The following is a 13189-nucleotide window of genomic DNA, read 5'->3' as shown; positions in this document are numbered from 1 at the left end:
AAAAATGAAACCAAAACGGAGAAACTCAAAGGTCTTTTGCAGAAAACATCGATGTCTATCCAGGTAGGGAGTGGTAAAAAGGGAAACTGCTTTGCTGTATAGTTCAGTACGATCTGCCTCTGGTAAATCACAGGGCGCATCAGCCAGGAGCACCCGTCAGAAACACCTCAGGCCCTCCCTCTCAAGATGGGTGCAGTTACAAGGTTTGGGGTCTACTGCCCAAGTAGCACAGAACCGACTGCATAACACGTTGGATTTAAGAGAAAGTATCAGGGTCCTAATCCTTCGGCTGTGTCAACTGGAAGATGTGACCTGAGTAGCTTCTCAGCAGGAAAACGGGTATGACTATCTGCCCCATGACACGGTTGTATATTGTATGGGAAACGTTTTAATACGCTCAAGTGAGAATCAAGTGAGATATCATTAATTGTGATAATTCTCTGTTCATCCACAGCCGCTTGATAGAAACTACACTTGTATCCCTATTACCTGTAGGAGATACAAGTCTGTACCCATAAATAAAGCTGTCCCCACATATTCTGAATCGCTAAACAAAGATGTTATTCCAACAAAATCCAGGAACTCAGACCCTGAAATTACCTCCCCCCACACTATTTTATATATTTCAGATAGAGTTTGTAAACTAAGAACTGCCTGGTTAGCAAAATCATCTCGAAACCAGTTTATTTCCTTATATTACCTACAATTTCCTACAATTTCCAGTCTTGTTAAGAATTATCCTCTCCTAGCTTACCGCCATGCTACCCTGATACCATTCGATCTGCAAAGCTCAGCAGGGTCAAGCCTGGTTAATACTAGGATGGGAGAATGTTAGGTCGGCAGTGGGGAAGGGTCAGCCGGATGCCTGCTTGGAGGCTTCCCAGCTTGATATCGGAATCCAGACCTCCCAGTTTGACAATACGGACAAGGGCTCACCCTAAAGCCCTGGTGCCACTGCCCTAACCCGGATACTCAACTGACATTCCCCATTCTATACCCTACCGCCACATAATCCTATAAAAACTACGCCCTTCCTTCCCAGGGCATGGCTTCTCTGGCCCCTCTCCTCTTGGGACCAGTGAACCTTGCCAGGGAGCGCTCTCCCAATAAAGGCTGGCTTTTAAAACCTCTCTCGGCATGTCACGTGTTTACCTTACAGAGACCATCTAGGAAGACCAGGTGCTGTAGGTGTAAAATATTAAAAAAAAAAAAAATAGATCGTAAGCTGACAAGATCCTTGCGATCTGTGAGGTCAACCAAGGGTTGCCTCGCCTAAAAATAATTAATTAATTAAAAATAAAAGAATTATCCTCTTCCTTTAGAAAGGCCTTCAGATTTCATCAAATTTTCTATCTGTCCTTTAAAATGCCTTTTAACTCCTACTGTGGCACTTCGTACTTGAAGAGAGGCTGTTTGCAATAGTCATCCCAGACTTACATTACTGTGTCTCTCTCTCTCTCTCTCTCTCTCTCGTAGTAACTAGAGGTCCCAAAGAACAGTGGTTCCTCCAGAGGCCAAGAGTTAGAAGCTCCAAAGGCACACTTCCTTGACCCATTCATTTCTGTGGTCAGGACAGAAGTCTAGGGTTCAGACCACTTTGGCTTGCTTCCATCTTCCCCAACTTTTAGTCTTCTCAAGAACTACCATCTTTTACTTTGACAACCTTTGAATTTTATCAATTTCAACTATTTCAGTGTTCAAAGACCTCCTTTAGCACCTACTTTGAACGCTTTGTTGTCAGTGGGAACTCTGCTTAAATAATCATTCTAAATTTTCATAGTTTTAGCTGGTAAACAAGTTCACTCTTTCCATCTACTTATTGTGTGGTGCCAATAAGACCAAAGTCTCAGCCTGTCCACAGGACCTGGTCCTATTTCAAAACCCTGGTCATTGCTGTCTCAAACATCAGGGATCACAAAGTGAGTTATAAAAGAGAATTCAATTGGCTCAGTGTAAAGCCATCACCATCACTGGAAAGATAATTTTATGGAGCAATAAATTTGAACTTGAATATCCTAGTAGTCTTTAAGGAGACAATAATCGTTTTAAGTTTTGATTCATTTATCACATTAAGCTAAGTGGATATTCTCTCCAGATCTCTCAAATCATTTAGTAGACAGAATTCCAGATAAGAAGGTAAATTCTGTCTCTTGCACAGTTGTATCCACTACCCTCAGACCCCAAAAAGAAAATTCAGACAACTCGCCATCATAAAAACATGGCGCTTAATTGTCACTATTACTAAATCATGCAAAGACTTCCCATTTCAAAACAGTTGTGTCAAATTCTAACTGGCTTCGAAACCACATAGGGCATCACTTTGAAAATAGTTAAGTAAAAGACTGTGTTAAACCCATCTTCAGTTTGTGAAATTTTATGTAAATTGTGTTCTGAAGATTGATTTAAAATGCAAAAAAAAAAATGCTTATCTATTGAGGAATCAATAATCTGGAAATTGGGCCCATATTCTATGCTTTTATTTTCTTGTGTAAAGCCTCCATCTCCTTCCCTTCCTCCCTCCCTCCCTTCCTTCCTTCCCTTCTGAATCACCTGTTAAAAGCCATTAGGCAGGTTTGAGGAAAGCCGCCCAGCATGGGTCAGGAAAGAAGGTAGCTGGCTGAGCAGGGCAGCCACCTACTGGGTTGGGAGATTGGTGACATAGAAAGGGACTGAGAAAATAAACAAATACGTTGGGCATAATGAGATGTAGGTGACTTGCTGTCAGAGAAATGAGTTACAGATATGCAAAGGGGAAGCTAGAACGAACCCTACAGTGTTGGATGTGAATGGCTGGTATCAGTGTGAATGCATGGTTTGAAGTATTTTTAGAAATATAAAGGGGTCTCTGTCTTCATGGAGCATATAACTCAGTCAGGGAGACAGAAAATGATTTAATCACACCTCCAGGGTTCTGTAGCTATAGAAAAAAAAATCTGGGTCAAATAAATAACAATAATACTAAGAATGTACAAAACAATTTTTTTAAAAAAATGCTCCTCTAACATCCATTTTATGAGATTTGCTGTGCAGAGAAACTTCAAATACACATTTCTCATCTTAGAGTGTTCATCGCTCATTTTTAAAACATTTTGATGACTTTTCTTTCATGCCTTTTTGCTACATATACTCAAAACTGAGTATTTTACATTAAAGTTTGCTTGTATCTTTGTAATATCTTCAAACTCATGATCACTTGTTTCTTTGTAGTGATGTCACTGTACTAGTATCTATGTAAGACTTTTCAAATAATTTGAGTGCAATTCAATTTGCAGAAAAGTCATCTCTTTAGTACATTTTCAAAGTTTTTACCCTTTTGAAAGAAAAGCGGCCACTATTGGAAAAACGGCCGAATGTAATGTTACTAATAACTCAGGAGAGGGCGCTGTAACTTAAAGATGAGGAACGGTTTTGGAATAAATAGTAAAAGCTGAGAGGGCAACGCAGGCAGGAGAGGATCAAAGGATAAGACGTGGGTCTTTATTTTTTCGGCCATCCATACAGTTATGGGTCCCTACTATACGCTAACAAAAGATACAGAACTAAAATACTGTTTAAAAACTGGGTGACAATATAGTTTTTTGCTTTAAAAAAAATTCCGTCCATATTTACTGTCCATTACAATAAAACTAAAGCAAATCAACAGAAGAAATGTAATGTGTCTTTAAGACTTATTTTATATATTGAAAAACAATCTATCACAGCAACATCGTCCCATCAATAACAAAAGCAAAGGTTCACCTGGAGTCAAGACCTTTATAATCCCAGTTTCTACTCTGGACAGCAAGTGACTCAGTCATCTGCTTAAGCCCTGAGTATGTAAGACAACTTTGTATGGCAAAAAAAAACAAAAAAAAACAAAAAAAAAAAGTGTAGGATGGTTGAAGTTCATTTTGTCACCCTTGGCTTCTTTTGTAAAAACATCACTTTTTAAAATTTTAGTATTTCTTCTTTGTTATTGTGGTTGATTTAAACTAACCCTCCCTTTTAATGTCTATACAGCTTCAAATATCTTCTAGATGTTGACTCCGTGTATTGCATTGTATTACGTGTGTGTGTATAGTTGATTTATTGTCATAATAAACCCTAAGTTTTATATTTCCTATTTTCAAAAAAAAAATTTTAAGAAACCTAAGTAGGCTAGAAAAGAGATAGTGTTTGAAGAACATTGCATTTGCCAATTCTATACCATCCCCGAAGGAACAGACTGATTTAGGCAAACAAGATACTTGGGTAAAGCACCTTTTAAAATATTGACTCTTAATCTCTACCCTCCATTCTGGCTCTATCATATCCTGACAGAGTACAAAGATACACTTTCAGTACGTGTTGCCATTCAGTTCACAATTTTAACAAATCATCGTTGATAAGTATCTTCGAACAGCTATATTGCTATGTAAGTCAAGACTACTGTAATTCAGTGTAAGTGCTTTCAATGTGATTTTTCATGGGCATGAATACAAATAGAATATCACATTTGCAACGTATGAGCAAATATCAAATAAAGTAATCTGAAATTTTCTGGAATAGTTTACCTGATGAATGCATAGTGAACTTCTTTTGAAAGTAAAAATCCTTAAGATGATCTCTGTTGCATTAATTCAATCAATAGGTAGAAGAGACTTCGGTCAGATTGGTTACGCAGTTCTTCCTTTGAGGCCTATTGTGACCAACGAGCCTGTTACCACTATCTCGCCACACTCTGATTTAAATAGTTTATGTAAGTAGATAATAAATAATTCCGACAGAGAATAGGAGTCATTTTTTTCATAAAAGTGAAAAGGAATATTTAGGAATTCAAAGGGCTGACTCAATCAACTCCTAGGTTGAATAAGAATTACTTCACCAAGTATGAAAGAACGGCTTTAATTTTTAAAATTCTTTCCCTCAAGTGTTTTTTAACCAGAAGATAAAAGAAAATGTGTCCAATGTTGATTTGTCTCAATGCTGACTTCCTCATAACAGGTAAAAATATCAAGGATAAAAATGAACTAACAATGTTATATTTACAAATAAAAGTACCCAGTGAAGTAAGAAATATGTTATCCTGTTAACATTATTCCATCCACAATCTGACAGAAGGAATTAGGAAAACAACTTTCCATTTTGTGTTAAAGAAGAAAAATAGACTCTGATCATTTGCTATGTCAATTTTGAATGCCCTGATTTTTCTTTTAGTATATAAAAATTTTCAAGCTCATCTCTTATAAAAATCATTTAAATACAAAAAGGTTAACACAAACTACTACAACTGACCAAATGTTGTATAATGTTAGTATGATATATTTAAACCGAATAAAAACTAATTTCAAGGGAGAGAACTGGGAAATACAAGTAGAATTCTGTGAATATTAAGGATATATCATTATTAAAGAACTCTACCAAAATGATTCTTTAACTTTTAGATTTTGTAATAGATGAAAAGAAAACATTTTAACAATTATTTGATACTGCTTTTCTTTTAGGAAAAAATTAGTTTCTTTTTACAATCCAGGTTGTTAGCTTATGATTAAGTGATTATAGTAATGACAGCAATTCAATATTTCACTTCTAAATTAATCCAAAATATCTTTTCATTTTTTCATAAGTAATAGAGCTGATGATCACTGCAGGGAGCACTTTTATGATGTTTGGAGTGAAACCCCTGAAAAATCCCTTTTTTCCTTCTTTGTTATATATATCTTGAATGAGATGAATCATGGTTGTTTCTTTTTGCTCCAGTGCTATAAATTGAAAAAAGAAATCGGTGTAATTCGATATTTAATCTTTATACCTTAAGACAGTCCGGTGATAAATGAGAATTAACAGAAGTTGAAATTACTTCAGAGTACACTTTTTTCCCTACTGAATAGTCCCGCGCCAATACGACAGTCGCTAGACACATGTGGCTATTTAATATTAAATTAATTAAAATTAAAGAAAACTAAAAATTCGGATGCACTGGCAACATTCCAAGTGTCTGACAGCCATGTGTGACTAGCAGCTACCACAGTAGATAGCACAGATATAAAATTTTCCAACTGCAGGAAGTTCTATTGGGCAATATTTGAAAGTCTTTAATAAGGAAACTCAAAGGAGCAGTAGGAACTGGGTATGACATAAACAGTTTGATAGGCGGACGGATGGGTGATGGGATGAACTGAGAGAGTCCCCACCTGGATTGCAATATCAATTAAATCCAAAAATCTTCCCAAAAAGAAGGGGGAAAGGAACATACAAGAATATCACTTACCACATGATCCCTTACGTAGTTTACTCAGGAAGATAATAATAGGATTATGTGAAGTTTTTTTTCTTTTCCTTCTTGAAAAGCGAAAAACGTATTTGCTTAAAATCTAAACTCCTAACATTTCACTTAAGAGGGACAAAACAGACACCCTCCCTTCCATCTCCCTGTTTAGTGGACTGAGATACAAAGCAGTCGCTTTCAGTTCCACAGATGTATTAAGTTCCTAACGCAGAATTAACAGCAATAGCAGAACTAGGGGGAAATTACATGCTCATAGTGAGTAACTGTTGATTTGATCTGAAGAAAGCAAAATCTTTTCTATCGTTCTGCTTGACACTTCCTAACTGCAATCTCCTGAAAGAGATCATCGGTAACAAAAAGAAATGTGGAGAGTTCCAAACAGAACTTTGTAGAAGAAATAAAATCTAAAATTCACAAAAGGCTCTACAATAAAAATAAATAAATTCAGATTATACTTTAAAAATCAGAGATAGCTTTTTACTTATCATTTCTACAGTTTTCTTGGTTTGTAAAATCATTAATTTCTACTCATTTAAACAACTTAGTTATTTTTAACTTTTTAACTCAGTTCTTATTATTACTTCATTAAAGTAATTCATGTTAACTTTTTTAACTTACTGTTACTTCATTTAAAAAAAACACTCACCTTGAGCCTGCAGGCGTGTTCTGATAAGGCTCATGGGGAAGCTAGCTAGCTGGCCACTAGTGTGCGCCAATGTACTACATCCCATCACAATTATTACCCCAGGGTCTACAGAGTTCTCTGAAAAATGTTTTAGCCAATAATTCTTCAAAAGCTGGAAGAGAAGACAGTAGTAAATATCCTTTAACTACTATGCAAATCTAAGTAGAATAAAGTTCATTGCTCACCCAATTTCGATAAACATCGAATAGTTTCTCGATTCAAGAATTATACTGAGCATTTTCATAGATGTCATCCCTTTTAATTCCTACAGAAACAAGTCAATATTGATGTTTCTATTTTTAAATTTTATAAAGGAGAAAAGTAATTCAGAGAGACTAAGTTATCAGGTCACGAAGCTGATAAGTGGGAGTCAGACTTGGTTGCTTGGTTTTAATGACCATTCTTTCCGAAATCCTTACAAAAGATTGTTTGTTCCTCCTGCTTGTACAGAGGTGGCTGTCCCTGCTGTCCTATCAGGATCAGGGAGCATGGATGTTTCAAACAAATGTATCCACACACCTCAGTTTTCATTCTCCTATGTTTGTGTCTCTGTGTTTGTCTGTTTGTTTTGCTTGATTGTTTTGCTTTGTAATGATATTCAAAGACCCAAGTGAAATTCTGGAGATTCTCAGAAGCGCTAACAGAATACTGTAGAGAAGACTGCATAATCCACCTAGATTATCAACAAAACCATATTTTCTCAATTTTAAAGAAAGATGCATCTTCCCAAATTTGCTTTGAATGAAGGTAGCTAGAAGGAATTATGTTTAAAATAGTGAGATTAAAATATCATCAGGTGCTTTTAGAACTGTTCATTTATTAAAGAATAAGACATTAGCATTATATACCGGGGCGATTACTATGAAATGTATAATCTGATGCTTTTGAAAAAAAAAATTTCAAAATGTCTTTACTCAGTATGCCTTTATTACTGTCATGCAACCAGAAAGAGAGAAACATGTAATGTCCCTCTGGTATGAAAGCCAAAGATATTGAACTGTAGAAATAAAAGAACAGAGGGAGGCCGACAGTAAACGGAACCAAGGAATTTATTTTAATAAGAGCACAGAAGCAAGAAAATACAAAGGAAAAAAGTGCATGCTATAATAGTCAATATTTTAAACTGCCACAAAAATGCACAGGCATATTTTTCAAGTGCTAAATGAAATTGGCTATCTTTCTCCTAATGGTGGTACCACGTGCCCAGGGGGCTGGTACCACCCCCCATGCTGAGAATGAGTTTAAGTTATACTAACCACACACTCTCACTGGGTCTTATTACCAAATGGTGCATGTTGTTAAGGAGGCCTACCTGAAACAGATGTGCGGTCATGAAAAAAATTGCGTGGCTGAAAGGGGCGTCACCTGGAATCCCGCCTGTTCAGCCTTATTCTATTAGGACATCTGCCCTAACTGCACCCCACCTCTCTCCTGGGACCCCCTCTCCTCAATTCTCATTTTTACAACTGTGCAATAATATTGCAGTTTTCTCCATCTTAACTGTGCAGCGGATTCTTCCAGGAAGTTTAAAGAAAAAAAAAAGACCTTAATCCCAGGCCTCTGCCCAGATTAATTAAATCAGAATATCTGGAATGTAGCCCAAGAATCTAATTTTTTAACAACATACATATGAGTAATTCTGATATGCACCCAGAGTTGAGAAACACTATTTTTCTCAGCATTTCAGTCTATAATTATAATGACAAAAACTAATTCACACGCACACAAAAATCATTAGGATATCAGACAATATAGAAACAAAAAGCCAAATAAAACCATTCAATTCACTTCTTGGTCAGAAACTATTTTATAAAAAAGTCATTTATAATCAGTTTTTTAGAATAAAAACTATTATTGTACCGAATTTTCAAGTCTAACACATAACGTCATATTATGAGAATAAACTCACCTCATAAACAGCAAGATCTACACCTGCGTAAGGTATGATGCTCAGCACGTTAGCAATATAACCTTTGAAAAAGGTCCTCACACCTTCTTGTTTCAGAAGCTTCTTGCTACAATCGATAATCCCTGAATACTGTCCAGTTTGACCTAGAGCCAATCTGGTCCTTACTACCTAAATGTGAAATAATGTAATAAAAATATATTGATCAGATTTACTAAACTCATCTAGCAATCCAGTAAATTGTATATTATACCTAATGTTCACTAATTACCTTAGAAATCAAAAAATGCAATCTTAAACATAATTTTAACTTCCCATTAACTGACCCTTAATTATAAACAACTGTGCACTGAACTTTTTAAAAATTATTGAAACGGGAGCATATAATCACTGTGTCTCTGACTGATACAACCACTCAAACTCCTTTAATGGGCTGTAAGGCAACATTCTAAAAAAAATCATGAGATAACATTATTACTTCAAAATAAAGCAACTGTAGCCAATATCCCAAGTTTAAAAGAAGTATCTGGTCATGTAAAAACAAAGACCCAATGTGGATACAAATGCTATGTATGTTTAAATACACGCTCTGTGAACTTTTGTAACAGTGAGTCCTATAAGCTGTAATTTAATATGACTTGGGCTCATTTTGTGCTCCTAAAATAGTAAAATCCCAAGGGCTGTAAGGGCCATATGAGGCTGCTGTGATCTATATTCCTATGCTCAACATAATCCTTCTGATAGAAACTTTCCTTTTCCTCTTAATTTTCATTAATTTAATTTAAAGGGGTTCTATATAATATACTTGGAGAAATGACTCTCCGAAACAGCCCAGATTTAAAAAAAAAAAAAGTATAAACTTTGTCTGCCTGGGAAAACTGTGTCTTGATGGAGCTGCCTCAAAGCGGTCCATTGGAATCCCTTGGTTTTATGAACTTTTCTACAGGACCGCACACTCTGGATAATCCCGTCCTTAAAACTGCCCTCTCCAGGGCAATGCAGTCTCTTCTTACTCAAGTAAATATTTTCTATTTGATCTCCTGGCATGTTTTCTTTCCTCTTACTTCCTAAATTAAGGTCTTCTCAAAAGTCTTCTCAGCATTAAAACAAAACAAAACAAACAAAAAACCTACTTTTTTTTTTAATAACTCATGGCTTTAACTAACACATCTTTGCAGATGACATATCAAGACTCGAAATTTCTCCATTCTCAGTATCACATCTGCAGCTGCCTGCCGAATATCCTAACTCGGTTGTCCACCAACAACTCGATTTAAACATATATGCAAACCTGAGCTCGTCATCTCTCAGAATCTGGCTCACTTCCCCTAGTCTCTACCTCTTTAGAGATGCAGAACCCAGAAAGAGTTTGCCTTCTTCCTTTTTCTTTCTCCTGCTTTCTGCTTCTCAAGTCGTCAGTTCTCAAGACAGCGCTAACAAAAGTAAATGTCCCCTAGTCGATATCGTATTTCAAGTCCTTATTAACACCTCCCTGAATGACGGCGATACCTTGTATCTAGTCATCTCACTTCTCTAGTCTCTCCCACTCTAAAAAAAAGTTACTAAGATTATATTTCAAGCCCCAAGGTTTTTTAATGGTTTCTTATTTTTTTAAGAAATTAATATTAAATATCGTAAGCTACCTTCGAGAGCCTTTATGATCTGGCCCCAACCCATCATCTACAGGAGTACTGTCCAATCCAAACCAAAAACCTCCTCTTTTTCCCCCATTCCTTTGCTCAAGTCATTATTTCCACCTGAAATGCCCTTCCCCATCATCTCTGAATGTCCAAATTCTAAGCCAAACTCACACGTTCTAGTCATATCTTTCATGAAAGCCCTAACAGGAAATAATTTCTCTCCTCTGAATTTCCAGAGCACTGCGTACTGATCTCTCTTCTAGAACTTATGTTTTCAATGTTGGATCATCATTCCTGATGTACGTTTTACCTCCTCTTCTATAATATTAAGCTCCATGACCAAAATGCCTATCTGACTCATCTCTGGAAAAGTATCCAGTGGGTGTGCAATACAAATTTGATTTGATTAATGAATAAATCAACTGAACAATCAGTTGATTGTTCAGGTGATTGTTCAGTTGATAATAATGAAATTATTATCTTCTTGGTGCACCTAGAATACTACTTTTAGCCTAAGCAAAAACAGAAATTGACTAAGGCCAACTGATACATGATATGAGATTTAAACCTTGTAGCTATAAAGCTGTTTATTATACAAAATCTTGATCTGATTCATTTATTTTTTCAAATGTTATAATTTGCATTATAAGTATTACTTTAGTTAAAAATTTTATAATACATACCTCCATGGGGTAAATACAGCTCTGGGCAGTTACACCAGCCAATGAACCAGATGTAAATCTCTCAATAATTCCTATTTTAACATCATCGAAACTAAGCCATTTCTTATACTGTATAAATAAAAGTATTGAAATGTATAATATTACTGAAATGAAGTATATATTGTTTCTAAGTTTATAACATAAATTAGTAGCATAAAATTATTTTTAAAAGTATTCCAGACACCTGCTATCTAGAATACTTGATTTTACTTTTATGCAATTAATTGTCTAAGATAATAAATAAGGTCCTTTTTCTTTTCTTTTTTCAGCAGGATGAGTTAGCAACAGTAACTCACTTAAGCGTATTTATGAATGGAGTAGTATTTTACAAAGGGCACGCTAATGACACAAAGGAGGCAGGAATTGCATCTTTTATCTCTTTTTAGCCCCACACCTTACACATGAAAGGTACTTAATATCATTTGGTCACCGGATAATCAGGAACAGTGACAACGTTAAAGGTTCTTTTTATCACAAGGAACAACGGTTAACTCCAGTTAGCTCAAGAAATGGAGGTTATTTCAATAACACGTTAGAAATAAAGAAAACAGAAATATCAGCCCGAAGGTCAGGCTTCACAGGAACTGAAAAGTAAGTCAAGTTTCACGGAGATTGAAACGTGAAACTAACTCGTCTAGAACCCAAGACAGCCTTAGAAAGCAGATTATCTCGTCACCTCCTGGGCAAGATGTTTTCCTGTTTGTCTTTCTACCGGTCAATATGATTCAGCTACTTTCTAGGAACCAACTCTCTGGTCCTCAACTGACTCCCCACCTGAAAGTTGTGATTGGTTCAGTTAACACAGCAAACACTGCAACCTGTTCCCAGTATCGCTAGTATCAACGAAGTTGGAAAATTCCAGAATAGCAGAGGCCGAGTGGTGGCACTAAATCATCAGATGCAAGATGAATAACGAATACAATGATCTTAAGAGACAAGTCCAGAGTTACAACCAGGATACCCTGACCCACCCGGATAAGTTGATGGCTAATTACCCATGGACTTCCTGGAGGCAAGATAATGGGTTATCATCCAGCAGTGAGTGCATAAATATAGAGGAGGGTATTGTCGAACTTATATAACGAGATCAAAAGAATTTCACCTGGACCCTTTGCTGCCAGAAAGTGACTCTATCTATTCACTTTCCCACTCTCCTGGAATACTATTTCATGCCTTCACCTCTTTCCTCCCACCTCCAACATGTCCTTGCTTCTCATTTCAATAAAGAAATCGAAGCACTGGGAAGAAAGCTTCCACAACCCTGCCCGCATCTGTGCCCACTTCGTAGCACTTCTCCAATAACCATGGATGAAGCGTCCAGCCAAGGCCAAACCCTTCCACGAGCACTAGTTCCCATCACCTCTCACCCACTCAAAGACTCAAAAAGAATCTCTTTGCAGTCAGCAATGGTCCTTCCAGTCATCAATGGTCCTCCCGCCACTGGATCATTCCCCTAAACACACAAACATACTGTTGCTTTTCCCAGTTTTAGAAAACTCTCTCTTGATCCAACCTTCCCCTCCAGTTACCACTCCATTTCCCTCTCCCATCATAGCAAAACTCCTTGAAAAAGTTGTTGGTTCGTATTATCTCCAATTTCTACCCTCTGTTTTCTCCATAGCAATTACTACCATCTGATCTACCACATATTGGCTTATTTGTTTATTGTCTCCTCCAACCTAGATGCTCATATAAATTCCACAAAGGCAGGAGTGCTCTTCTCTTTTTTTCTGGTTTGTTTGTTGCTATATCTCTGGCACCTAGAACGAGGTCTGGAATACATCAGGACCTCAAGAAATATTTGCTCGTGAAAGAAATATTTGTTGAATAAGTAAGCAAATCCTCATTTAAGAGATGTATGTTTTTAACGTGCTTTACAAATAAGTCTAGTGTCCTATTCATCCATCTACTTGCTTTTCAATTGCTTAAGAAAGGATATTATTAATCTTCTACATTTTCTTAAATTTTTGAGGTCTATGACCTTATAAA

General features: G+C 36.4%; 1 protein-coding gene across 1 annotated transcript in view; it reads right to left on the bottom strand.

Moving 5' to 3' along the window:
- Nucleotides 1–3856: 3856 nt before the first annotated feature.
- The window catches only part of LOC107518291 (calcium-binding mitochondrial carrier protein SCaMC-1), a 35367-nt gene continuing 26034 nt past the window's right edge, over nucleotides 3857–13189 (bottom strand). Inside the window, exons 7-10 of the mRNA XM_016159793.2 lie at nucleotides 11162–11269; nucleotides 8842–9009; nucleotides 6894–7044; nucleotides 3857–5720 (exon numbers count right to left, since the gene is read on the bottom strand). Coding sequence (XP_016015279.2) covers nucleotides 5548–5720; nucleotides 6894–7044; nucleotides 8842–9009; nucleotides 11162–11269 — 600 coding nt within the window. The 3' untranslated portion in view covers nucleotides 3857–5547. The remainder of the gene's footprint in view (nucleotides 5721–6893; nucleotides 7045–8841; nucleotides 9010–11161; nucleotides 11270–13189) is intronic.

Source organism: Rousettus aegyptiacus, unplaced genomic scaffold (assembly GCF_014176215.1).
Source record: "Rousettus aegyptiacus isolate mRouAeg1 unplaced genomic scaffold, mRouAeg1.p scaffold_m13_p_17, whole genome shotgun sequence".
Taxonomy (NCBI): domain Eukaryota; kingdom Metazoa; phylum Chordata; class Mammalia; order Chiroptera; family Pteropodidae; genus Rousettus; species Rousettus aegyptiacus.
This window is presented reverse-complemented; position numbering and strand designations above follow the sequence as displayed.